The sequence below is a fragment of the Vulpes lagopus genome, chromosome 12 (assembly GCF_018345385.1).
Source record: "Vulpes lagopus strain Blue_001 chromosome 12, ASM1834538v1, whole genome shotgun sequence".
Taxonomy (NCBI): Eukaryota; Metazoa; Chordata; class Mammalia; order Carnivora; family Canidae; genus Vulpes; species Vulpes lagopus.
The window spans coordinates 13,159,959-13,186,925 of NC_054835.1; the positions used below are offsets into that span (position 1 = coordinate 13,159,959).

At 55.2% G+C, this 26,967-nt stretch overlaps 3 protein-coding genes across 5 annotated transcripts; 2 read left to right on the forward strand and 1 right to left on the reverse strand.

The window, feature by feature from the left end:
- Nucleotides 1–1,553: 1,553 nt before the first annotated feature.
- On the reverse strand, nucleotides 1,554–10,878 carry ZMYND19 (zinc finger MYND-type containing 19). The gene is made up of 6 exons (XM_041723849.1): nucleotides 10,702–10,878; nucleotides 9,579–9,638; nucleotides 8,306–8,412; nucleotides 7,551–7,691; nucleotides 2,415–2,595; nucleotides 1,554–2,151 (listed from the first exon to the last, which is right to left on the reverse strand). The coding sequence occupies exons 1-6, from the start codon at nucleotides 10,750–10,752 to the stop codon at nucleotides 2,008–2,010; spliced, it is 684 nt and encodes a 227-aa protein (XP_041579783.1). The 5' UTR covers nucleotides 10,753–10,878; the 3' UTR covers nucleotides 1,554–2,007.
- LOC121473195 (serine/arginine repetitive matrix protein 3-like) lies at nucleotides 10,751–18,814 on the forward strand. The gene is made up of 5 exons (XM_041725240.1): nucleotides 10,751–11,561; nucleotides 15,504–15,608; nucleotides 17,092–17,182; nucleotides 18,228–18,381; nucleotides 18,548–18,814. The coding sequence occupies exons 1-5, from the start codon at nucleotides 10,751–10,753 to the stop codon at nucleotides 18,812–18,814; spliced, it is 1,428 nt and encodes a 475-aa protein (XP_041581174.1).
- A 161-nt stretch (nucleotides 18,815–18,975) lies between these two features.
- ARRDC1 (arrestin domain containing 1) lies at nucleotides 18,976–26,520 on the forward strand. Of its 3 annotated transcripts, XM_041727094.1 has the most exons (9): nucleotides 19,009–19,145; nucleotides 19,641–19,849; nucleotides 24,084–24,194; nucleotides 24,684–24,734; nucleotides 24,833–24,987; nucleotides 25,215–25,397; nucleotides 25,495–25,671; nucleotides 25,743–26,178; nucleotides 26,254–26,520. In XM_041727094.1, the coding sequence occupies exons 3-9, from the start codon at nucleotides 24,101–24,103 to the stop codon at nucleotides 26,316–26,318; spliced, it is 1,161 nt and encodes a 386-aa protein (XP_041583028.1). In that variant the 5' UTR covers nucleotides 19,009–19,145; nucleotides 19,641–19,849; nucleotides 24,084–24,100; the 3' UTR covers nucleotides 26,319–26,520. The 3 variants fall into 3 exon arrangements, with proteins under 3 accessions (XP_041583027.1, XP_041583028.1, XP_041583029.1); XM_041727093.1 differs by lacking the exon at nucleotides 19,641–19,849 and having other exon boundaries at nucleotides 18,976–19,145; XM_041727095.1 differs by lacking the exons at nucleotides 19,009–19,145; nucleotides 19,641–19,849 and adding an exon at nucleotides 19,871–20,563.
- The last annotated feature ends 447 nt before the right edge of the window (nucleotides 26,521–26,967 follow it).

Genomic DNA, 26,967 nt, shown 5'->3' on the forward strand with positions numbered 1-26,967 from the left:
CTTTAGGACCCTTACAGCCACCTTCCAAGCTCCACCCAGAGCCTTTCACCAGCACAGACCTGGGGGTGGGGGGGTGTCTCTAACACACAGTACAGGGGCATAGCCCAATCAGGGAACAGCTACCAGCTGCAGCACCTGCTTGAAACAGCCACATTGGACAGCAGTCCCTAGGCCAAGGCCACTCCCGATGAATCATGTGACATGGAAGAAACCAACCATGTGTCAGGACCTGGTGTGGTGTTCTACAGGTCAGCTGAGACCTTTCAATGTAATTTTCTGATGAGTAAGTGACCACAGGACAACATGTGCTAGTCAGAGAATGCAGACAGACTGAAGTGCCCAGACACAAAGGACATGGGCAAGAACCATAGTCTATGGTCTGGTGCATCCTCATCCTGGAGCCTTTGTGTGAAAGTACACCCAAGGCCCTGTACCTGGAAGATGACCCAAACCCCGTGATAGCCTACACAGTCCCCCCCCCCCCCCCCCCCCCCACAGTCCTGACCAGCGCTGGCTTCTGGAAACAGGAGGGACACCAGCCCTGGGAACGTTCCAAGAGCTCAAGACAATTGTTATCTGTGAGACTGGTTCTCAGGATCACACATATTCCCTCCCCAAGAGGTTTCTGAGCCCCAATTACCACTCAACCTAAGGTCTGGAGAGACCTAGAGTGGAACTCACCTACAGAGCAAAGATATCCTTGACCTAGAAAATAGGCTGCATCTAACTCACACACTGGCAAAGGGTTGAGCAAGTGGGGTTCTCTCACCTTGAGAGACCCTCCCTTAAGAGAACTGAGCCCTCCTGCTCCCTGTATGTTGCCTGATTTCCTGAGTCCTGCTCTCTAAGACATACTGCCCAAAAGGACTCCCCAAGGACTGCAAAAGAACCTACCAGAAGCTCAACTCACAAACTGAAGCTGTCCCAAGTCAGGGAAAGCAAAGAGAACACACAAGGCAGAAGGAACACACTAGAAGATGGCGGAAAAGCTGCACGAGGTAAAGTGTAGCAGGAATCCTTGGGACCAACATGGGGCATGGGATGGCCAGACTTCATTCTCTGAGGAAATAAAGCCTCTAGCAGTCTGGCTGGCTGGCTCTGGAGACCAGTAAGCTTGCAGGTGCACAGCCTGGCTTGTTGCCCTAATGTGGTTCTGCAAGGTGCACAAGACATTGCCCAGCTTTCAGACATCTGGTGGCTCCCTGGAGGCAGACTCACTCACCCTGACTACTCTAATCCACAGGCAGGACCTCAGGAACCTGGCTGGGCAGAAGATCCACCAGTCAGCACATGAATAAAGGTGAGAATTTATCTGTGCCAGGCTGAGAACATTTCATCCCACTAACAGGGCCGCCTATTCCATTACCCCAGCAACTCCTACACAGGATAAGCACAGGTCTGGGTCTCAAGTACCCTGCCTCCCCCGTCTCTCTCTCTCAGCCCAGGAATAAAGGCAACCTCCACTCCCACCCCCAGACCACCTCAATTCACTTAAAAATAAACCTCAACAGCATCAAGGGCAAAAAGGACAGCACAGAACGGCTGAGGCACTCGATGATTCCACCCCTTTACTCTACCTTGTAGGTATGACCCCATGCAGGCCACGCATGGAGCTGCAGGGGGCTACAGCTGCCCAGGAGAAGCTTCCACTATGTGACACTTTTTAGACTTTTTTAAACATGTGGCCCAACCGTTTGCCATTTGAGAATTACAGCAAATGATTCTATTTGTAATCTCTAACCCTCCCACTGCCTCCCCCCAAAAAAACTGTACATGAGTTTACAAACATATTAACATATAAATAATGAGAAGCGTCCTGGTGGGAGCCTCCCCAGCTGTCTCTGCTTGGAGATGAACACTGAGGGGAGAGCTGTGCCCACACAAAGTACCCATGACGAGAGGGCCTCTGTGGCAGTTGCCATGGGTGCGCGTCACTGGCTTCTTCAGCACCTCCAGGTCAGCTACCAGTCTGGGTCTGCTTTGCCCAAGGAATATCTGGAAGTCCGGTCATCGCTCTGGCTCAAGCTCGTGCTGGAAAGGGCGCTTCTTCTCCCGACAGTGCTTCTTGTGGGCAGGCCAGTCCTTCTGCTGGCACTGGGAGCCACAGTACCGGGCCACCTGGCAACGCCCACAAATGTTGAACTCCCGGAGCTGAAAGGACACACAGAACCACCATGGCTTCATGATCACACCAGGGAAAACACTACCTCTCAAGCAGAAAGGACCCAGCAACCCCATGCATGAGGCTGGAGGGAACAGCCACTGCAATGGAGAAGCTGCTGGAGGGGGCTCTGAGAGAGACCTGGGAGTCTGCAGGGGGCTAGGACAGCGGGTGTGTGGCAGCCTGGAGCCAGCACTCATGGCAACACCTGTACCTGCTTCTCTCTCTCTCTTTTTTTTTTTTTTTTTGGTACCTGCTTCTCGATCATCGTGCAGGGAGGGTAATGGCACTCATAGTAGGTACAGGAAGTCTCCTCCTCCTCTACCACGTCCCCATTGGCGTTGTAGTACCGGGTCACATTCAGGACAGGGAACTGCTCTTCTATGGGGTCCGTGGGAAGCTGCTGAATCGCCAGCCAGTATAAGCTTTGCTCCCTTAAAAAGAAAAGCAGATGGTTCAGCACACTCCAGTCAGACAGCCAAGGCAGGGATATGACAATGACGTGACATCATGGCTCAGCTTTTACAACGTGACTTTTCTTTGGCCCACTCCTACTACATAACATGGCTTATCTGTGTGTATAGGTACAGAGCGGGGGTAGGTCTACCTTACTCATCAGTCTCCCAAAATCTGGGCCTGCAGTCTCAGGACAGGCACCTGAGTGAGGCCTAGCAGCCCTTCTCTCTGCTCATGGCCCCAAAGGCACCTGCTTCTGCCCCAGCTGGTCTGCCTCCCCTTTGATGTTGTATATGCTCTAAGTCCTCAGTGGACCAGAAGCCTGCAAGTAAAGAATCCTCCCTGATCGTAGCTAGAGCTGAGGCGCCCTAACAGGCCCCACACCCACAGGCTGGGAGGCAGTTGCAGGCCCCAGCAGCCCCCACGGTGCTAGATCACAAAGGAAGCACCACTCACCCTTCAAGAGCAAAACAACAGGTTAACACACCCTTCAACCTACCACCCCCATGGGGGCCAAGCCCTGAGAGACTAGGTTATATACCAAAAGTAATTCAAAATGGATCAAGCACCTAAACTTAGGACCTCAGGGCACCTGGCTGGCTCAGTTGGTACAGCACAGTGCGTAACTCTTGATCTCAGGGTCAGGAGTTCAAGCCCCATGTTGGGCCTAGAGCTTACTTAGAAAAACAACAAAAAAAGGGCACTATCCACAGAGCTAACAAGGCAACACACAAAATGAGGAAAGAATACATGCAAAGCTTCCATAACTCAACAAGAAAAAAAAAAAAAACAACCAAATTTAAAAATAGGCAAGGGGGGGAAGGTACGTGGGTGGCTTAGCTGGTGAAGCATCTGCCTTTGACTTAGGTCATGATCCCGGAGTCCTAGAATCTAGCCACACATCAGGCTCCCTGCTCAGTGAGTAGTCTCTTCTCCCTCTCCCCCCTAACTCATGCTTCCTTTGTCTCTCTGGTGTTCTCTCATAAATTAAATTAAATTAAATTAAATTAAATTAAATTAAATTAAATTAAATTGAATTAAATTAAATTAAATTGAATTTAAATAAATAAATAAATAAATAAATAAATAAATAAATAAATAAATAAATAAAATAACAAAAATAAGCAATGGGAGGCTGGGTGGCTCAGTTGGTTAAGCATCCGACTCTTGATTTCAGCTCAGGTGACAACCTTAGGGTCGTGAGGTTGAGCCCAACGTTGGGCTCTGCACTCAGTGGGAAGTCTGCTTGATTCTCTTTCTCCCTCTGCCCCTCTCTCCTTCCTCTCTGTCAATAAATAAATCTCTAAAAATAGGCAAAAACCAGAATACACACTTCTCCAAAGAAAACATACCAACGGCCAAAAAGCACTTGAAAAATGTATTATCATTACTAATCATCAGGAAAATGCAGATCAAAACCACAAATGAGATATCACCTCATACTCATTAGGATGACTATTCCTTTAAACAAAACAAAACAAAAACCGGACCATACTAAGTACTGGCAAAGATGTGGAGAAACTGGAGCCCTTGTGCACTGTTGGTGGGAATTTAAAATGATGCAACGACCGTGGAAAACACTATGGTGGTTCCTCAAAATATTAAAAGCAGCAATATATGATCCGGCAATTCCACTGGTGGGCATGTGCTCAAACAAACCGAAGGTAGAGTCCTACAGAGACATGTGCACTCTTACGTTATGGCAGTATTATTCACAATAGCTAAAACATGAAAACGACTCAAGCATCTGTCGTGGTGTATAAAGGATTATCATTCAATCTTAGAGGATGGAAATCCTAATACAGGCTACATCAGGGATGAACCCAGAGGACATTGTGCTGAGATAAGCCTGTCACAAAAAGACAAATCCTGTAGGATTCTACTCCCAGGAGGCCCTAGAGGAGTCAGGCCCAGACATGGAGAATGGGAGGGTGGGGAGGGGACTATGTTTAATGGGGACACAATTTCAGTTTGGGACAATGGAAATGTGAAAATGGCTGGACGGCTGGTGGGGATAGTGTACAACTATGTGAGTGTATTTGATGCCATTCAGAAATGGTTACGATGGGGGCACCTGGGTGGCTCAGCTGGTTGAGCGTCCAACTCTTGGTTTCCACTCATGTTATGATTTTAGAATTATGCGATGGAGCTCCTGCTCAGCATGGTGCCTGCTTGAGATTCTCTCCCTTTCTCTCTGCGCCTTATGACCCTTTAGCCCCCACTGCCCAGGCACATTTTCATGCGTGCTCCCTTTACCTCTCAAATATATAAATCTTTTTTCCAAATATATAAATCTTAAAAAAAAAAGGGGGGGGGGACACCTGGGTGGTTTGGGACACCTGGGTGGTTCAACAGTTGAACATCTGCCTTTGGCTCAGGGCGCAATCCCTGGATCCCAGGATCAAGTCCGGCATCGGGCTCCCTGCATGGAGCCTGCGTCTCCCTCTGCCTGTGTCTCTCCCTCTCTATATGGTCTCTCATAAATAAATAAAATCTTAAAAGAAAAATTGTTGGGGATCCCTGGGTGGCTCAGCGGTTTAGAGCCTGCCTTTGGCCCAGGGCGTGATCCTGGAGTCCCGGGATTGAGTCCCACGTCGGGCTTCCCGCATGGAGCCTGCTTCTCCCTCCTCCTGTGTCTCTCTGCCTCTCTCTCTCTCTCTATCATGAATAAATAAATTTTTTTTAAAGAATTAAAAAAAAGAAAAATTGTTAATATGGTAAATGTTACATGCATTTCACTACAATAAGTTTCCTAAAGGAAAGAAAAAGGGGAGAGTCAGGATGTAGGAGGGTGTTGTGTTCTGAGCCCTCGATGAAGTCCTACAAGACAGGCAAGTTTTGACCCAGCTGGCTTTTAAAAGCAGAAAGAGAGGGATCCTTGGGTGGCTCAGCTGTTGAGTGCTTGCTTTAGGCCCAGGGTGTGGTCCTGGAGTCCCGGGATCGACTCCCATGTCAGGCTCCCTGCATGGAGCCTGCTTCTCCCTTTGCCTGTGTCTCTGCCTCTCTCTGTCTCTCATGAATAAATAAATAAAATCTTTAAAAATAAAATAAAATAAAAAAAATAAAAGCAGAAAGAGAGAAAAACACTTTGACAAAGAGGCCCTTCCCCCTAACAGATGAGACCCCACATTGAAGGAAAGCAGAGCAAGAGATACAGGCCTGAGAGAAAGCCACAGGGCCATATTCCCTGCCTCACAGACAGGGTGACTCCCACCACAAGACCAGCTTCATGGAGACTACCAGCTGAGAAATGGGGGACACAGAATGTGTAGGCCAGCTAAGAGTTCAGGCTGCACTCAGGCTGGTTCTGACCCACAAGTGATGTGACCACTGCTGAACTTAGGTCTAAATCCTTGGCTGACAAACTAAGGATGGCACCACTGGGTTGGCTCCTGGGATGACACAAAGGAGAGAGCCTCAAGAGCCCAGCCTCAATCCTGGGCCTCCCAGATGTGGCCTAGGGGAGCATGGGGGCAGCTGGGCCCCAACCCAGCAGAGGACACTGGACAGGGTGGCTTGGGGCATAACAGATACTTTTCCAAACAGGTGTTCTCAATTGCGGTTCTTATTTCATGACCATAGAAGGTGTTCAGATGAGTTAATGTTAACATTCAACCACAGGTTGGCCAAACCATGAGTCACACAAAGGCCTTAAGTAACAGATTTCATTACCCAGAGTTCTGGACGGAGCAGATCCACTGCTGGGTGAAGAGGTAGATGGTGCCCCCTAGGTATGCAGTAAGTGGTAGGAGACCTGTCTGCTTCTGTTCACACATCCATGTTGGACAACCCAGGGTGGATCCGTGGACACTGATTCTGTGGGTAACACCACCTTCCCAGAGGCTCAAGACATGCACAAACCCCAGAGAGCCCCTGTGACCCCACAGATGATGCATGTGTGGCCAGGAACATCCTGGCATTTCAGCTCCCAACTCCCATCCTGCTGGTTTTCCCACTCTTCCCAAGGGCCCCATGAAGCTCAGACCTGGGCTGCTCTTGGAGCCACAGGAACTGCCAACTGCCTTCAACATCCTACTTGCCAAGTGGAATGCCTGTGCCGTCCTGAGCAGAAGTTTTCAGGACCACACAGAGATGGAGGCTAAGCAGCAGATCCCCTAAAATCATCCTGCTTCTTCTAAAGATTTTTTAAATTAATTAATTAATTTACTTATTTATTTATTTAAGAGGTAGAGGCAGAGGCAGAAACAGACTGCCCATTGAGCAGGGAGCCGGATGTGGGGCTCAATTTCTGGACCCCTGGGATGATGACCTGAGCCAAAGGCAGATGCTTCACCAAATGAGCCACCCAGGTGCCCCATGTCTTGCCTCTTTTAAACCACTGTTTACGTTAAATGTTTAGTGAAAGAGTGTGACAAAAAAAGACATGTGTGTGCAGGGGGCATCCTGAGATACAGATCTCCAACTTTTCTCAGGTGCACAGAGCAAACATGCCTATGTGCAGGTATCCGGCCCAAACGACCCTTCTTCCCACTAGAGCTAATGTTAGAAAACCAACCCAAAAAAATAACCATCAAAATAGTATTGTATCCCCATGAAAAAAACAGGGATCCCACACTTTGAGGTAAAATAACTAAGGTCTCCATGTCTACAGAAGCATCAGAACAGACACAGGGGCTCCTCTTGTTATTAAGAGCTTGGAGGACAAAGCACCTGGGTGGCTTACTTGGTGAAGCACCTGCCTTTGGCTCAGGTCATGATCTCAGGGTCCTGGGATCTAGCCCTACACAGAATTCCCTGCAACTCCCTGGGAGTCTGCTTCTCCCTCTCCCTCTGCCCCCCGACCCCCTGCCTCTTGCTCACTTGCACACTCTAATAAATAGAATATTTAAGAAATAAAAACACAAGGGCTTGGAGGAGGGCTTTCCCCCAGAGGCACCTCTACTGGCTTCAGCAGGCCCTGAATGAGACCCACCTTTGTTTGCTGGATGTCTCTTCTGCTTTGGGACGCCAGCCCCATGGCACCAGCTGCAGGTTGTCCAGGCGGTTGTCCACAGTCACAGCATTGAGATGTACCACCTGAAAGCCGGGAGCAATGCCTCCCCTGTGCCGCTCCCTAGGAAACAGACAACTCTTGCAATCGGCCACCTCAGGCCTCCCTAAATACTTCAGCTGTGGGATCTGAACTGGCCCCTCACCACACTGACAGAGAGCGTCAGGAACAAGGCTGCTGAGAGAAATCCAAGTATGTCAGTCAGTCTGTGGTCAAACAAGATGGACCATGCTGACAGTTCAGGCCCTTGATTTGAGAGCTGGGCTGTAAAAAGCCAAGGATGGAGCCCCCAACCATCAAACACACAGCCTAGAGAACACCCCATCTGAGCAGTTCCAAGCATTCTGAAACTCCACTGTGGACGCCACAAGGAGGCAGACCATTCCTCACATCCCACCAACAGGCTCAGCAAGAACACAGTGGACGGAGCAGACTCCTCCCTACCCCAGAGAGAGCCATGCCCGGTACAAGTGCCTGAGCAGAAAGTGCACTTTTAGACTGCTCCATTAGTGGTACGCTATGCAAATGAGCCATTCCTCTGGGTCAGCGGCAATGATCCAAAGGTAACAAGAGGGGTGGTGGGGGGAGCATGACTCCGATAACACATCTTCTGTCAACAGGGACAGGTTGCTGCATGCAGTACCCAAATGAGGAACAAGCAGCTCATAAACACCTACCACAGCAGCTCGTGAAGGAGCCTTCCTGACCCTCTTCCTCGGTTTTTGTCAAAGGCATATGCGAATATCTTAGCACCATTTCCATCTGCATCTACTTCCATCCGGGCCTGAGAGAGAAATGGTCTGTTAAAAAGCCTCCAGGTCTCAGCTACATTTTCAAACTTTATTAAAGAAGTGAAGTGAAACAAACAAGCTAGAGCAAATATATGAGGCCTCTTTCTGGGACCCCAGGCTTTGCAGAGGCTCCCAGACATGAGAAGCCAGCCCTATATCCCGATATACTCCACAAACCACTCTGCAAAACACTGTAGACATAAAGAGACAAGTTTTCCTACTCTTAGAAAATGCCCACAATTCAGTGAGAAAAACAAACCCTTGAACAAGTAACTAATAGCTAAGCCCTAAACACGTAGGGTAAGGTACAGAGCCCCCACACAGGTGAAAATCCACATAGGACTTTTAACTTCCGGAGACTTCACTGATAGCTTGCTCTGGACCAGAAACCTTACTGAGGCAAACAAGTGATTAACACAAACTTTGTATGTGAGACATATCGTATGCTATATTCTTAAAGAAAACGTTTTCAAAGAAGTCATGATGAAATATATTTACAGTAACAGACTATATTTATCAAAAACTCCCTACATCGGGATCCCTGGGTGGCGCAGCGGTTTGGTGCCTGCCTTTGGCCCAGGGCGCGATCCTGGAGACCCGGGATCGAATCCCACGTCAGGCTCCCGGTGCATGGGGCCTGCTTCTCCCTCTGCCTGTATCTCTGCCTCTCTCTCTCTCTCTCTGTGACTATCATAAATAAATAAAAATTAAAAAAAAAAAACCCTACATCTAAGTTAACCTGTGCAGTTCAAACTCTTGTTCAAGGGCCACCCTTACTGTAAAAACACAAAGGGCTGAGATAAAGCATAGTGGGTCCACAGAGCCCTCAAGGATTTCTGAAGTGGAGGAGCTGGTAGGTGAGGATGGGCAGGTGAACAGAAGCTCATCCCACAGAGAAGAGTGAAAGGCAAGGAGCTCAGGAAGATGGGGGATGGAGGAACGCTGGGCCAAAGCCAGAAGAAACATGAGGTGGCACTGGACAGTCCCCTAGGGAGCCAGGGCTTATCCAACTGAACATCATCACAAACACACACAATGGGATCTACTTGCACCAGGGTGAAAGTGGGAGAGGACCAACATCACAGGGTAAAACCCATTCCTCCTGACCCTCCTCAAGCATTGGCTGAAAGCAGGCCCATAGAGAAACAGCCATCCTTACCTCAAAGGAGTAGCCCTCCACCAGCGGGATATCTTGCTCATCTATCAGTGTGTACTTCGTCTGGAAATTAACCACGTTTCGCAATGTTACATTCAGGGTCACAGTAAAATTTTAGTAACAGAAACCGCCCCTTCAGGTTAAATGAGGCTAGCAGGTGAGGGGCACCAAGTACCCTACCCCCAAGGCAGGTGGTCATTTCCCACTCCAGACTGTCCCAGAGAAGTAGGAATCAGGCTTCACTTCCCATCCATACGCGCCTAAGCCCTAAGTGCCCCTGGACTGGCTAACCTCTAAGCTGTGTTTCAGGTGCTGCTGACCCTCATTTGAGACTGGGGCTTCCTGGGAACAGAGGGGCCCTGGAGTGAGACAAGGCATACAGAAGGCCTCGAAAACATTTATTTATTAGAATGGGTGGCAGTACACAGGTGCTCACTGAACTGTTTAGCTTTCTTCTGAAATGTTCCAAATAAGTTTTAAAGGATGATCCGAATGCAACCAGTCACTGAGTAAGAAAAGGTCTCGGAGCCGATGGGGAGCCCACCCTTCCCCAGGAAAAAAGCCACATTCCTCTTGCAGGAAAGGCAGGAAACGGCCCCCCAAACGGACTAGTCTCATTCTTGCTCGGGGAGCCTCCTTCTAAGATCTAAGTCGGTTTTACCTTCTTCTGACTGCCTCTGCTCCTGTCTCCCACCAGGAGCTGCCGCCGCTGGGGATGGGAACAGGGTTCCCATCCAGGGTAAGGTCCGTGGCTGGAGCAGCTGCACGGCCGGCCGGCTCCTGGAAACAGCCAAGCCTCAATGCCCACAGGTGCCAGGAAGCCCCGGCCTCGAACCCGCGGAGGGCGGGGCCAGGTAAGGGAGAGAAGCAGAGGGAGGCCCTGCTCCGGGAGGCCCATCGAGGCCCGTCCGCACTCGGCCAGCGCCGGCAGCGTGAACCCCGCGCGAGGCTCCACGACGGGCTGGCGGGCGCCGACACGCACGCACACCGTCCTGCCGCCTCGGAAGGGCGCTGTGCTGCCCGCGGGGACCCTTCGCCCGCCCGCCCGCCCGCCCGCCCGGCTCCGCAGCCCCCGACCCCGCGGCCCCAGCCCAGCGTCCCGGCCCCGCGCCCCCGCGCCGCTCACCTTCCCGGCCACCCGGCCGAGCCGCACGATACCCAATTTGAAGTCGGTCATGGCCAGGCCTGCGCTCGGCCGGCGGCGCCGCTCCCTCGGGAGGCGCCGGGCCGGGGCCGGGACCGGGGCCGGGCCGGGGCGGCGCCGCGGCGCGCCGGGTGGGCCGGGCCGGCGGGCCGGGGTCGGGGCCAGGCGGGACGAGGCTGGGCCGGGCTCGGGCCGCCGCCGCCTCGGGCCCGCCGGACCTGCCACGCGCCACCGCCGCCGACGCCGCCACCGCCGCCGCCGCCGCCGCGCGCACCACCGCGAGCGGAGCCGGAGGCGGGGTGCGACGCGGACACACCCCCGCCCGCCGCCGACCCGCCAATCGCGGGGTGCGCACCGCGCCGGCCTGCGCGCGCCGCCGCGCCGTGGCCAATGGGAGGAGGGAAAGTACGCCGGCGCACTGAGGAGCAGTGGGAGCGCGGGGGAGGGGCGCGGCCGAGGGCGGCGCTTGCGCGGCCGCCCCGCGCTACGTCAGTTTCGCGGGAAGCTTTGTGCTGCAGGCCGCGCTGCGGCGTCTTGCTCCCCGCTGGCCGCCCTCGGCTCAGGCCGGGCGCCGGCCCCAACGCCCGGCCGCGGCCCTGCCCCTGGCCCCCGAACCCACGCGCCGCCCCCTCGCGGAGGGGCGGCCCGAAGGGTCCTGCGGAACTCGCTGCGGCTCCCCGTAAACGGCTCCGCACCCGCGGGACGGCGGGCGAGGGGCGCGGGCCGCCGTACTCCCTCCCTGGACACCGCCCCCCTGTGCCAACGGGGCCCGTCTTCCCCGCACTGCCTGCGCTCGGGCCGCCGCCACCTTCCCCGCGGGTCGGGCCGTGAACCGGGCTGCGGTGATGGGCCCGCGGCCGCTCTGCCCTCCGCTCGCTCCTGCTGGGCGCTTAGGGCGGGAGGACCTGGAGGCTGGAGGGCGCTCGGGGCGGGAGGACACTCCCGGGGCCGCCGCCCTTGTTACCTAGCAACTACCCCGCCACCTGCACTCCCACTGAAAGTACCCGGGAGTGCAAATCAGAACGGCCCGTGATGAGTGATAAAGGCAGTGGGGGAAACAAGGAGAGCAGCATTAGGAGGCTAGGGGCCTAAGGAAGGTGGTGGGCAGGCTCTGCCCGCCCCATTGGCTCATGGACTTGAACAGTGTAAGGAGTGGAGAGAGCACCATGTGGGCATCTGGGGGAAGAGCTGGCCACAGGGCCCTGGGCTGGGATGTTGGGAAAAGTGGGATTGTCCGCTGTGGCCAGACAGGAGTTCAGGACAGGAACAGGGCTGATGATTAGAGATGTGGGGGCCAAGGGTGGTGGTTAGTAGGCTCTTAAAAGAACGTTGATTTCTATACTTAGCCAATGGAGGCGGTTGGATAATTTGAATAGAGCAGCTTTTCCATGAGCCAGGCTGGCTGAGGGGCACAGTAGTTTAGGGGGAAGACTGGAAGCAGGAAGGCTGTGGAGCCAGTGAATACAGCAGCTAGTCAGGGGGTGGTGGTGGTGTTTGGACGTGCGGGGCCAGTCTTCTGTAGCAGTCCACTTAAACCTGTTTATGCTTCAGTAACAATCCTATGTTCTCAGCAGCTTAGCAAAATAAACATGAATTTCTTGTTCATGTTACGCATTCAGGCTGCCAAGCAGTTATGAGGATGGAGTTCAAGGGAGCAGTCCAGCCTGGGGTATAACTTTGGCATTCATTAGCACACTTGTTTAAAAGCCAACTGGATGAGATCACATCAGAAGAAAATGCAGACAGCGAAGAGAAGTCAAAGACAGCCTGGATGGATACTCCCTTATTAAGGGGAAAGAGAGGCTGAAAGGAGGAGCAGACCATGAAAAGAGGGAGGTGTCAGGTAAGAGGAAAACCAGGAGAAAAAAAAAGAAAACCAGGAGAGGGCAGTAGCCTGGGAGCCAAGTGAAGGAGGCATGTGAAAGAGGCGTCCGCTGTGTTGGGTGCTGCCCTTTGGTCCTGTGTCGTTGGAGTCTGGAATTAGTAGCTGAGCACCATGAGGACACCAGCAGCCTTGACGAGGACAGCGCTTGATGGAGTGATGGCAAACTACATACAACTGACCGGTTAAAAGGAAGAAGGTTGGAGGCAGTGAGACAGACAACGCTTCTCAGGTGTTTTTGCTAAAAACAGGAGCAGAGAAATGGGGCCAAAATTGGAAAGGGAAGGGAAGTGGAGAGATTGTTGGTTTTATATAGGGAGAGGAGATGGCATGTTTGCTCACCAGCAGGAATGGTCCCATAGAGGAGAACCTGGGCGAGGGGAGGGCTGGAGAGGTAGGCAGGATTGTGGGTGGCCCAGTTTAGTAGGAAAGAGAGGCTGGTGTAAGGTTTCTGGGAGGCAAATGGGTGTGGAGTTAGGACTTTGAGGGAGTTCTCCACCTGTGAGAACTTTCTACTTTCTCACCTAAGTAGAAAACGAAGTCATCCTTTGAAAGTGACCACAGGGGAGCAAACGTTGGCAGTGCAAGGAGAGGGGTGCAGGAGTGATGGGACTGGCTGGAAGAGAAGCAGGAAAAGGCAGCAGGACGGCCCAGTGGTGTTTAGGGCGCCAGGCAGGATGACTTCCCCAGCCTGCGTAGACTGCCGCAGAGAAGGTAAGGAGAAAGAGGAGGGGTGGGTATGGGTTCTAGCCCGGATGCTTGCCTCACAGCAGTGAGAGTGCCAAAAGAGGAAAGGAGAGAGGACAACAGAGGGGTGAGGCCAATGGGTTGGAGTTCCCAGGAGGGTCCTACGGATTGCAGGAGTCGGGGTGCTAGAGAGAGTGGGCTAGCAGGACAGGAGATCGTAGCCAGAGATGTGTGGGCCTGAGACCACAAGGGCTGCAGCTTGGTGACAACTGTAGGCTTCCGTGCAACCCAACCACTCCAAAACCTACTAGCTTAAGACGGCATTGATTCATGATTTTTTGCAATTCTATGATTGGGGGTCTTCTGTTCCACATGGTGTCAGCCAGCTTTCCTCCTTTGGTTGCACTTGGCTGGGAACTCACTGGAGCATCTAATTTCTTTTCTAGGTGACTTGCCTTTGAGTGACGCCTCATTATTCAGGGTTCCTGCAGAGCCAGGATAACTGGACTTCTTTCCAGCATGGAGGCTGTGCTTTGAGTGACAAAGTCCCACTGTGCACGCATTTATTGGACCTCCACTTGAATCATTCTTGCTAGTACACCACTGACCAAAGCAGGTCACCAGGCAAGCCCAAAGTCGGTGTAGGAAGTCGGTCCACAAGTGTGGTTCACGGGGGGGACCACTAGTGGAACAAACGGCCTGCCCTAGTCCATCCTCTGGGCTCTAATGATTCATGTTCCTCCCTCTTGAAGAGTGCACCTCGCAAGTGACTCCAGGATCACCATCTCATCAAGACATTAGGCTTGGAATCCAGTATATTGTTATGTGCAACAAGCCCAGGTGGATGAGGCACATTGGGTGTGGCCCTTTTTGCTCCAAGGGCACATTATATGCCCCCCAACACCCAACATTTAGTGCTGAAGCACACAGTACAAGTGAGCAGACATCCTGTTCAAAAAGGGGGAGTATAGGAATCCCTGGGGGGCTCAGCGGTTGGGCGTCTGCCTTTCGCTCAGGGCGTGATCCTGGTCCTGGGATCAAGTCCTGCATTGGGCTCCCTGAATGGAGCCTGCTTCTCCCTCTGCCTGTGTCTCTGCCTCTCTCTCTCTCTCTCTCTCTCTCTCTCTCTCTCTGTGTCTCATGAATAAATAAATACAATCTTTAAAAAAAGGGGGGGTATACCCTTAGTCACTGGTCCACAGCAATTTTGGAATCCAGCTAATGCCTGTCACAATATTCCTGGATCAGGGCTTGTCTGCTCCCTGTAAGTGGCTCCCTCGGGTACTGTTGTCAGTGTTTGGGGTTCCTCACTCTGGGCACTGGACCCTGCATGTGCAGTGACCCCCTTTCCATAGGAAATGGCCTGTGTTTGCAGCTGAGTGGCTTCGTTGGTCTGCTTCCTGACAGTAGAAAGTAAGAGCCCAGGGGATCCCTGGGTGGCTCAGTGGTTCAGGGCCTGCCTTTGGCCCAGGGCGTGATCCTGGAGTCCCGGGATTGAGTCCCATGTCGGGCTCCCTGCATGGAGCCTGCTTCTCCCTCTGCCTGTGTCTCTGCCTCTCTCTCCCTCTGTGTCTATCATGAATAAATAAGATCTTTAAAAAAAAAAAAAAGTAAGAGCCCAGATCTCTCTTTTATTTCAAACTTGTCCATTTTACATTTAAGTTCAAGCAGATACACCCCTTAAAATATGGATTTTCTATATATCAAATAGTAACTGGTTTCACTAGACAAAAGCTATGCTGCAAATGTTTTTGAGAAGAAGACTCTTCAGTCCGGTGGCTGTGAGTCAGGTGCTGTGGGACAACGTCAAGACTCTTAGAAGCCCTTTTGACAGGCTGATGAAGTCTATGAGGATTCCCCACTCCCACCTGAAAAGTTCAGAAGTCTTAACAAGGGATCATAGAACCATACCCTTGAATTTACTTTCATGTTTTGCTGGCAGTGCCCTGGATTTAATCTTCACCATGATGCCATTTCTTACCTTCAGAATTTTTTTGCTAGTTGGGAAGGCTAGAAATGAGAAAGAGTTCTGACTTTCTACCTCAGCAAGACCTGGATTGGAAATACTTCCTCTAGGTTGTGCCAGAACATGCAAGTTACGTCTTTAATTCTTTTATTTCACTTTAACCTAACTGAATAAAGCCAACTGGCCTTAAAGTTCCCTGCCAGAAAATCAGATCCTTAGACACAGTTTCCACTTTCCTTGTTTCCACAGGCCGTAGGCTCACCATCTTCATGCCGATTCTGAACATGGCCTCCCTCATCCAGCCTCCATCAGCAAAGTTCTTGCTGCCAGTGTCCACCTGCTGCCTGCTCCAAAGTCAGTGCCAGATTTTAGAATTTTATTACGGCAGTATCTCACTTCTAAGTACCAATTTCTGTCCCAGCTATCTATTTTGTTGCATAATTAACCACCCAAAATGCAGTGGTTCAAAACAACTTTATTTTTGGGTGCCTGGGTGGATCAGTCAGTTATGTGTCTGCCTTCGGCTCAGGTCATGATTCCTGGACCCTGGGATCAAGCTCCCTGCTCCCCTGGCTTGTGCTCTCTCACTCTTTCTCAAACAAATAAAATCCTAAAACAAACAAACAAACAAACAAAACCCAACTGTATTTTCTTGTGATTCTGCAATCTAACTTGGGCTCAGGTGGTTGGTTCTTCTGTAGTTGGCTGGTGTGGCAGATTGTCTCAGATTGTCCTAGTTCCCTCCCTATGTGTGATGCATCACCCATATTGGCCCTGTAACTGTTTTAACACACTTAAATGTGGTGGAAAGTTCTGGGACTTCTCAGTCCAGGCCTGAGGATTGGCAGCTTCAACTTCCTCTCTATAGGGGGCTTGCTGTCAGGTACTCAGCCTCATTGTCTGGAGACCATCATGCTGTGCAGGACCCCAAACTAGCCATGTGGACAGGCCTCATGGAAGAGACACCTAACCAGCCTCAGTCGAGGCATCAGACATGTCAGTGAAAAGAGCGATCTTGGACATTCTGCCCTTAACACACCCCACCCAGAGTGGAAAAGTGCAGCCTGATTTTCAGAATAAGTAATAAATCAAGGTGATTTGGGTCACTCCTACAGTTGCAGTTATTGGGGTATGTAAGTGAGTAAAGCAGGCAGCCTGAGAGGATCTCACTCCCCAGGCAGGCATTCTCTCTCTCTCTGCGATCTTTTGAAAAGGTAACTCAGGACTCTGAGAGAATGTGGACAAGCTGCAAGGCCTCCTCAGAACCTGCAAACTATAAGGCATGTCTTTCATTGCAGCTCTGCCAGTTAAGAGGCTAGCCCAGATTCAACAGGAGGGGAAAGAGCCTCCCTCCTGATGGGAGGAACAGCATGAATGTAAAGGGATGGGGCAAGTTGTTGCCAGACATCTTTGTAGACCAACTAAGGAAGCAGTAGGACAGGGCAGGACAGGGAAGGTTCTTGGAGAGGAGTCCTGGGAACAAGAGCTTAGTTGATCATGTTGTTATTTTCTGTATCTTATGATGCTTGTTCATTTTGGGGGCCTTGCTGGCTGGGGAGAGGCTGCCACTTCCAGACTTAACTAATTCTTAGAAATAGTAACTGGCCTGCCCTGGACCACACCTTTCACATGCAAAACAACCAACCCAGAAGTCAGATCCTCAGATACCTTTATCAAACACACATCAATATTCCCCTGTCCTAAATCACCATGGGGCCAGGTATCCGATAATTAGAGACCACCTCTGCAGCCCTGAGGCCACCGGAATTATTCAAACCCATCTGATCCTAAGCTTGTCCAAACTTGCCTACCCTGCTGCACCCACTCCTTTTCACAGAAGACACCACAAAGGCTCTGGGCTATGCTCTCTCCTGGCAAATTCAGCCTCCTGCCCAGTCCTGGTACTTCCTTGTGCCCAATCCTCTTGGGTCAGTTCTAAACTCTTCTTTCAAGGCAGTTGTCTCTGCGTCTGTCACCTTTTCATACCTGATTAAAACAATCCCAGGTGCCTTTTAAGAAGGCAAGGGGTTGGAAGGATCACCCACGTGGATTCTGGAGGCACTAAGAATTCCTGCAACAGTGGTATTGGAGACAATGACAGAGTCAGGAGCTGCAATCACCAAAAAATAAGGGGGGCTGACCCGGGCTTTGAAGATGACAGTAACGGTGCAGCAGGTGGATTACCAGTCTGAGAAAATGAGTTAAAGCTGGGAGCCCTTGGTTTGGAAGTTCTTCTGAGTCAGGAGGGCACACACTCCAGGCCCAGACCTGGGGTGGGGTGTGTGTGTGAAAACAAACATCTACAGCTGAGAGGAGAGCATGTTTGCGCAGACACCATAAGTGAGAGCACAGCAGAGCTTTCCAGGACAGGGGATGGTGGGTGACCAAGCTGACTTGGGGGGGGCGGTTCCAGTTTCTCACCTTTACTTTATCTTAGTGCAGCCAACACAAAGATCTCGCTCTTTCCCTGAACGCTCCCTTCTTGACTTGTGCTGTGGACTTGGGCATTTATGGGTTGTCCACAATCCTCCCCAGGCCCACAGGCACCCTGAACTCCTAGTTCGGGGGGAATCCCTCCATTTCCATGGTACCGACAGGCAAATATCTTAAGTGCGGCCAATCAGACCCCTCCCCACACTCCCAACACCTGAGTCCCCAGCGAGCCAGGTGGGGCCTGGAGCTGGCTGCACCACACTCCTGGCCCCCCAGGCCCCTCCTCTGTCTCAGTCTGGCCCCGTGGGATCCCTCCAGCCTACAAACTCCTCTCCTTTTGCTGCAGGGCTAGATCCGGTTTCTGTGGCTTTCACCCCAAACTCTCGGTGTCATCAGCGCTCTGATTTGAGTCACCCTCTCCAACCGGGGCCTGTCAATCTGTGGTCCTTTGTCTTCCTCACACTCGTGCGGACACCTACTTAAGGCGCGTCCTGTAATCTGCTCCTGGTGACTTTGTCCCATCCCCAATTTATCTCCAAGCCAGTCTAGATACAAAGACTACGCGCCCTCCTTCCGGCGCTCGCGGCGCAAGGATACCCCGCGCAAGCATCGCCCTCCCTCGCTGCGCTCCCTCTCTGGCCCCAAAACACCGGGTTCCCGCTCCTCAAGCCCTCCCAGATCCCAGATCCCGCAGGTCAGAGGGGGTCCCTCCTCTCTCACCTCCCCCCCCCCGACGCCGCTTGCACAGTCGGGGACCCACATCTTCGGGGCTGGGGGGCTCCGGTCCGCGGCCTCCGCGCGAGTCTCGCGAACCCCCGGGTCCACTCGTCGCCCACCGCAGGGGCCCGGCCCGCCCATAGGGAAGAGGACTCTGGGCGCTGGGGGGTCCGCCCCCGCGAGGTTCTACCCCCCACCCCGAGCGACGCGGGGCGGCCCTTCGCAGCGAGCACGCCGACACCTGGCAGGACTGGGGAGGCGCGCCGGCGCGGGGCGCCCTTAGACAGGTGAGTCAGCCGCTCTGCCCCGAGCAGCAGGCGGCGCCCGTGCGCCGGGCCGACCTCCACCCGTGGGCGGGCCGGGAGCTGGTGCAGGGGAGGGAGATGGGGAGGGAGATGGGGCGGCGTTGAGGGGGCCGGAGCCCGGTGCGGGGTGCCGGCGGGGATTGGAAGGGGACTCTTGGGGCGGGGGATGGACCCTGGGGGCGGGACGGGCCCGGGACGGTGGGGGGGGCGGGCCCGGCGAGGGGCGGGCCCTGGAGGGGGCGGGCCCTGGAGGGCGGGGCTGGGAGCGCGGCGGCGGGAGGGGGCGTCAGTGCGCGGCCGCCCGCTCAGGGCGGCGGCATGGGGCGGGTGCAGCTCTTCGAGGTCTGCCTGAGCCACGGTCGCGTCGTCTACAGCCCCGGAGAGCCGCTGGTGGGGGCCGTGCGCGTGCGCCTGGGGGCGCCGCTGCCCTTCCGAGGTGGGCGCGGGGGCTTCTCTGGGGAGGGCCGGGCCGGCGGGGCTCAGGTGGCCGCGCAGCACCTGCGGCGGGGCCGGCGCTCCCGGAAGCGGCAGCCGGTGGCGCTCGGCCGGGACCCGCGGAGCTGGAGGCGCCTCTTGCCGCCCCCGCCCTTCCCTTCCTGCCGGCCCGGGGAGTCTTGGGCCCCGCCGCCGGCAGGCAGGGCTGGGGTGCGGCGGCCGGGCGGCGCATACTGGCCGGGGTGGGTGGCTGCTGGCCGTTGGGGCGGGGCAATGATGCCAGGGTGGCTCAGTTCTTCCGCATGTGTCCTTCCTGTTCTCTCCCCCTGGGGTCGGCCAGAGTCGGGGGCGGAGATTTAGATCTTGCCCACCTTACGAAGGCCACTCTGACACGGACAGACGCACTGTCGGGTCTGCAGGGTACGCTGCGCCCTGCACCTGCTGGGCCCTCACCTGGAGCCTGGCCCACGCTGGGCTTTCTCTCCCACACCCCCAGGTCCCTGGTGCAGCCACTCAATCCTCATGGTTCCCCCGACGCACCTGCTTCCACCCAGGATAAGGCCTGGCCTGGCAAGCTGGGAGGGCCTTGGTCATCCCAGTGAGCATCTAGGAGCTGAACCCGAGGCCTTTTGCTGGTGCAGACATCTGGGACTTGGGGACCGGGAGTCAGGTTGCTGCTGTGGCCCTCGCTAGGGCTCTGTGCAGGTGCTGGCCTTATTTGCTTTCTGACGTGTGGACAAGGCCCTGAATGGGACTTCAGGGCTCAGCCCTCAGGGTGCGGTGGGCAAAGCTGCACCCCAGGGACTCTCTGCCTGGTTGCTGGTTCTGCTCCCACTGGACTGCTGCTCCACCTTGGCATGCTTGGCCAAAGCCATAACCATCAGGCATCCCTCTGGACTTTAGATCCTCTGAGTCCTTGCATGGTGGACCGGTCAGTCCTTCTGGTGCCTGCTGAGAATGCCCTTGTCCTGATGAGTCTGACTCCTGACTTTGACATGTTTGAGGTCACAGGGTCTAGGAAGAAGCTGAGTGGGTAAAGGTACCTCTGGTCAGGTGTCCAGCCTTGTGGGGCCTCCTCCTGATGACTCACTTGCTTTCCTGTGTCCTCAGTTGGAGCTTGGGGTCTGGGTGGGGTAGTTATGGTTGTGGCAGAGGGCACAGCAGTGATGGTGCAGCTCTTCCCTGGGGTACAAGTGAGAGATGAGAAGTGAGATGGGACTGAGGGGAGAGCCCAGGGCACAGGAAGGAGGAGTAGGCTTGTGGCTAGAGGGATGGCAGACATGAGACCCCGCGCAGAGCTCACTGCTTGGCTCATCTGCGCAGTCATGCTTCCGCAGCTGGGGCCCAGGGCAAACAAACCGCTACTGACCAGTGTGGAGGGATGGCCTGGCCTGCGCAGAGTCCCCCAGCTTCCATGAGGTAGGTGAGATGTGGGTGAATGGATGGTTGGGCCACAGGATGCTGAGGGAGCCCCTGCTGATGGTCCCCACTGTAAATGTGCTGGCTGAGCTGCTGAATAGGGGAGGGAAGATGGGGGCATAGGCTGAAGAGTCAATGGATTAAGACTCTGAGCCAGAACAGTTATTATTCAGATTGTCCCCTGGGACATAGACGGATCGCGGATACCGAGGCCATTCTGGGGTTTCTTTCAGCCCTGCTTGGGTTTGGAAAAGGAAAGACCACGGTTCTTCTTTCTTTGTTTCATTCAGAAGATACCTGTTGAGCTCCTACACCAGCCAGTGATGCAACAGGGAGGCCCTCCATCACTCTAGGAGGACGTGGAGGTGGGGAGGCCCAGGCCTTCCCTGGGTGGCTCCTAGTCGTGCCCGCTAACTCCTTGTCTGACAGGGGACAGAGATGGTTTGCACTCAACCATGAGAACACTGGCTGCCCCTGGAGCTAATGCAGGAGAAAGCTGTGGAAGGAGTCGGTTTCCTGGAGCCCAGGTCCAGCTGAGCATGAGGCTGGGGTTCCTGCAGGAGTGCCCTGTGCTCTGCTCTCAAGGGCAGGCATTGAGGGCAGGTGGGGCCCAGACAACAGCAGCTTTCAGCCCCTGGCTCTGCCATCACCCTGAGCTCTCACTGTGGGGCAGACACCATTCTCCCCACCTGCCGTGGACCAGCTCTGAACTCTCAGAGCAACCTTGGGACAGAGCACTGCTGCTGTTCTCACGTTTTGGTCTTGGGGACAGGACAGATGGACATGCCTCACAGCCGGAGCTGTAGTGAAAAGATGTGGCAAAGGCTGGGCTGCTCCAGGTCTGGGGGAGCTGAGGTGTGTGAGATCTAGCGGGCCAGGATGAGGAATGAGCAGAGGTCTTCTTGGTCAGATGGCAGATGGTGCAAGGGACAGGGGAGTGCTGGCTGGAGCAGAAGGTTCCAGAAGTTACCCTGGAGCACAGTCCACATGATGATGTTCCTTAGAGAACTGCAGTGGCCACAGACCTGCAGATGGACGCGTATCCATTTGGTGCATCCAAGCACTCTTAGAACTGAAACACCTTTAAACCCAGATGCTACCTCAGGGCATGTTGCTGTGAGCTGGAGGGTGCATCTGACCAGAACACGTACCCCCCCTCCCCGCCCCTGCCTGGTCCTGTGGCTGAGCCATGGGACACACATAGACCCACATGAGACACACGGGACACACATGCTGGTGCCATGGGACTGCTCCCCTGCAGGAGCGCATCTCCCTTGCGTGGGGTAGGAGGGACAGTCCTGCTGTGTGTGTCCCTCCCCCTGCCTCCACAGTCCCCCTGTGGAGGAGAGTGGACAGAATGGCCATTTGACTCCAAGACAGTGATTGGAGCTGCTCACTCAGGTCACCACAGGGCCTTCAGTGTGTGCAGAGGGGCCCCCTGCCTGGGCCTTGGGAACGTCTTAGGACTTGGGCCCCTCTGGGATACCCTGAGGGGAGGCTGATACCATTTGTGTTTCTGAGATCAGATGACCCCGTGTCATGTGCACCTGAATTCTGGGGGCCGTTTTCGGGCTGGATGGGTGACAGTCTTAGCCTCCCTGCCATTGGACATGTGGGCTGTGCCTGGATAATTTGTTGTTACAGACAGGTTGCTCACAGCTCCTGGGTAGACAGGGTGGGTTCTGAGAACTGTGGGTACTCTGGTGTGTGTGTGTGCATGTGTGCACGTGTTTGAGTGTGTAAGGTCCCAGCAGATCCTCCTGTTGCTTTGCCAGGGCCCTGGTAGCAGCTCATGGTGTGATTGCTGTAAAGATTGTGTTTTTCTATCTCCTCTCCAACACTAGTCAGAATATTTAATATTTGGCAATCGGATAGGGTAGAATGATAACTCGTCTGAGTTTCTCTGGTGTCTTCCGAGGTGGGGTGTCTGTTTCTGTCGTTTGCTGCTGTGCCACTCCTATGACAAACCACCCCTAGACTAAGTGGCTTAAAGCAACCGTTTCATCATGGCTCCTGGTGTCGTGGATTGGGAATTTGGACAGAGATGGGCAGGTTGAGGCTTCGGCTCTCTACATCATCCACTGAAGTCACCTGACGGTTTTCAGCTGACACTGGGCCGATCAGTCTGGGGAGTGCCAAATTCCTTTGGGTCCCAGAATTTGCAGGGCAGCCAGCTCCAAGGTGGAGTGCACCCTCCCGCCTCTGTGGGGAGTGTAGACTGCTGTGGCATCTGGATTGCCACGCATCCCCTCTCTTATCCAGCCCACCCCACTGTGTTCCTCTGGGGCTGCGGGAGCCTGTGGGAGCACCACAGGTGTCGCAGATCTGTGGGGTGGGAGCAGTTCGGGTCTGGCCTTGGGAGGGGACAGCTGATGGGGTGTGGGTTAGAAATCTGGGCTGGGGTCTAGTCACGGGCCCGGTGCTGGGGGGCGTGCAGGACAAGTCAGGGCTCCCTGGGGGAGAGCCTGGTGGTCCATGAGTGGCCAGCAGGAGGCTTGCTTGGTCGGGGTGAGGCTAGCCTGGGGAGACTGCACATGTCTGATGAGGCTGGCCCTGGCCCTGGGCACTTGGGATCCTGGGTTCCTTCCACTAAGTGGCTCTGTCAGAAGGTGTTGGATTCCAAGTGCCCTTTTTCTCAGCTGACCATCATGTCAGGGGATGGCAGGGAGAGGCTGGGCAGGCAGGCTGGTGTCTTTGGCCTTGTCTTAAGCCTGCAGTTATTGGCGGGGTGGAGCTGCGGGGCCATCCAGGGCTACTCAGCACTGAGCCTCGGCTGCCCCAGCTGTGCTGTCTCCCCTGGTTGTCCAGCCAGGGCCTCTGGTCACAGTGGTCTCTGGGCTTGTGTCCCCTGGAGTGGGGAGTTTGAGTTCCTGACCACAGAAAGGTGGTGGTGACCTCCACTGCAAACGGGCCTAATCTAGGCGTTTCCACCAGCGAGTAGGGCAGAGGACCTCGGCCCTTGTGGGCAGGACTGGTCCGGAAGTCAAGGGTGTGCCAGACTGTTGGGTACTCATCAGCTCGGGCAGGTCTGACCACATTCCTGCATCCTGAAGGCTAACAGTTAGCTTCCTGGAGCGTGAAGAGGCACCTCCCAGCCTGGTTGACTTGCCAGTGAGGCCACATGTAGTGAGGTTGGCAGTTCATAGGCTTTTGTCGTCATTGGTGCCCCAAGCATCCCTTGTTGGGAGCTGAGTTTCCACAGGTCTGCTGGGCCCAGGGTGGCTGGGAACCAAGGTTACCAGGTGGGGGATTGTGTGGGACATCTGGGTGACTGCTGGGGCCCTCCTGTTCTGGACTTCAGGACAGATCTGCCTCTGTGCCTTATCACCCTGGCTCCCTGGGACTACCCCCAAATGTGGGATGGACAGAGGTATCCTCTGCAGGGCACAGGCCACTTGTGGGCCCATCAGAGGCCCAGCCCCCCTTGGTGCTGCGAGCTCTACCTGAATCTCTGTGATGGGGGCAGGGAGGGGCCCAGGCCTGTGGCTGCCTGGACTCATGCCATCCCCCTGCCTTGCAGCCATCCGGGTGACCTGCATGGGTTCCTGCAGGGTGTCCAACAAGGCCAACGATGCTGCGTGGGTGGCAGAGGAGGCTTACTTCAACAGTGCTCTGTCGCTGGCTGACAAGGGTGAGTCCAGGAGCCTGCACTTGCCCTGCTGCATTGAGTGAGCCCCTGGCACCCCAGGGCAGACATTGGTTGAGAGTGGGGCCTGTCTGTCCACCACAGCTCCCCATTTGCTTCTGGGATCTCTGTGCTGACCCACCCTCTGGAAGGGCTTTGTACCAGATGTGTTTCTCTGCCTGAAGGCATGGGGCATTGCCTGATAGGGTCTGGGGAGTTGAGGGGGCCACATCTTCTGGGTGTGGGTGGGCTCCGGCCCCTGGCAGAGCCCTGTCCCCCTTTCCTCTCCAAGCCAAGCTCTTGTAACCCGTCCTCGGCCCAGGTTGCGGCCCTGTGCTGCTGTGGCACTGGGAGGCAGAGGCTGGGAGACCCAGGAGCCACACTCAGTGTGAGATGGCCCACTGCAGTGCCTGCTTCTGGCCTCTGTCCAGTGGCGTCACCTCAAGGCTCCTGAGTCCCCCCCCCCCCCCCCCCCCCCCCGTCTTGTCTCTGCAGGGAGCCTGCCAGCTGGAGAACACAGCTTCCCCTTCCAGTTCCTGCTTCCTGGTAAGAGCCCAGCCTTGCCTGGCCAGGCCTGGTGCTGACGGTGGTAGACAGGAGGTGGAGCAGGGGACAGTGGGTGCCATTCCCTGCTCTCTCTCCAGCCACAGCACCCACATCCTTCGAGGGCCTCTTTGGGAAGATCGTGTACCAGGTGCGGGCCACCATCGACACACCACGTTTTTCCAAGGATCACCAGTGCAGCCGTGTGTTCTATATTTTGAGTCCCCTGAACCTGAACAGCATCCCAGACATCGAGGTGAGGAGGGAGTGATGGTCTCCTAGGTACTCCCCACTTTCCCTGATGCCCTCTCTCCAGGTAAGACGAGGTGGCGGGATCTAGAAGAGCAGCAGCTTCTCTGCCCTGAGCTGACTGTGTTGTGTCTGGGGGCAGGGCACATTGGGGTTGAGTGGGCTTGTCCAGGGGTGAGGGAGACCTGAGCTGCCCACACCCCCAAGGCCCTTCATTACTCTCCTTCTCTCAAGCAACCCAACGTGGCCTCCACTACCAAGAAGTTCTCCTACAAGCTGGTGAAGACGGGCAGCGTGGTCCTTACTGCCAGCACTGACCTCCGTGGCTACGTGGTGGGGCAGGTGCTGCGGTTGCAGGCTGACATCGAGAACCAGTCAGGCAAGGACACCAGCCCGGTGGTAGCCAGTCTGCTGCAGGTCAGAGCCTCCTCTGGCTGTTAAGGCCTGTCCCCACGGGGCTGGAAGAGGGGTAGGCGGCTGGCCTGCCCAGGCTCACAGGCTGGCTTTTCCCTAGAAAGTGTCCTACCAGGCCAAGCGCTGGATCTATGATGTGCGGACCATCGCAGAGGTAGAGGGTGCAGGCGTGAAGGCCTGGAGGCGGGCACAGTGGCAAGAGCAGATCCTGGTGCCTGCCCTGCCCCAGTCAGCCCTGCCAGGCTGCAGCCTCATCCATGTGGACTACTATCTACAGGTGCGAGGGTCGCAGGGACTGGGGTGGGGCAGGCGGCAGGCGGCCTCGCCTCACTCTCCCATCCTCCCCAGGTCTCCCTGAAGGTGCCTGAAGCCACCGTGACCCTCCCTGTCTTCATCGGCAATATTGCTGTGAACCATGCCCCGCTGAGCCCCCGGCTGGGCCCAGGGCCGCCTCCTGGGGCCCCAATCCCTGTGGTGCCCTCAGCACCACCCCAGGAGGAGGCTGAGGCTGCAGCCAGCAGCCCCCATTTTGCAGATGCAGTCTCTCTCTCCACGAAGAGCCACTCACAACAGCAGCTGTTACCTGCCACCTTCGGCTCCATGCCCGGTGCCCCTGAACCCCGCCCTCAAGATGGTAGCCCTGCTCCCCACCCCTTGCCCCCTCCCTTGTGCATCTCCACAGGTGCCACCGTCCCCTACTTTGCAGAGGGTTCCGCAGGGCCAGTGCCCACCACCAGTACCTTGATCCTGCCCCCAGAGTACAGCTCATGGGGCTATCCCTATGGTGAGTGAGGGGCCTGGGGCCTGGTTGGGGAGAGGGCACCAGGAGCTCCACGCAGACCTCGCTCTCTCCCCACAGAAGCCCCACCATCCTATGAGCAGAGCTGTGGCGGTGCAGATCCCAGCCTGACGCCCAGGAGCTGACCCTGTGCTGTCTTCTCCGGGTGGGCTGACCTTTGCCCTGGGACCAGGCACCCAGGGCCTCGTGCCTTCTTCACTCCTGGCCTGACCCGGCCCACTCAGGACCCCTGCCCGGCTGCTCCTTTCAGCCTCCACCCGGGGCCCAGCCTCTCCCCGGGGCCTGGGGCCTAGAGAGATGCCATGTAAATAAAGTGCTTCGTTTGTAGAGCTGGTCACCGGCTGGCCTCTGGGCCACCCTCCTCCTGCCTGCCCAGTGCAGTGCGCAGGCACGTTCCCCACTCCTGGCCCTGCTCTCCTTTCCTTCAGACCTGGGAGCCTGCCTGCCTATGGGCTGTCCCACCCCCTCCGGGGCACAGCCCCTCTCCTGGGTTCTGGGCCCCTCTTCCTGCCAGCTGTCTAGGTTGGAAGACTGGCTGGGGGAGCGGGACCAGTGTGGGCTGGGTGCCTTTAACTCATCCTCATGGTTCTGCTTCAGGATGCACCCTCCAAGCGGGGCTGGCAGGTGTGGAGCCTTTGTTTAACTTAAAATGTATTTGTAACACGGGGAGAGGACCACCCCTGTACCGTTTTATTGACACACCTTGGGCTTGCCCATCTGGCATCCATCGTTCTGAATGGCGGTTCAGAACGGCGGCAGAATGTCCTCCTGCAC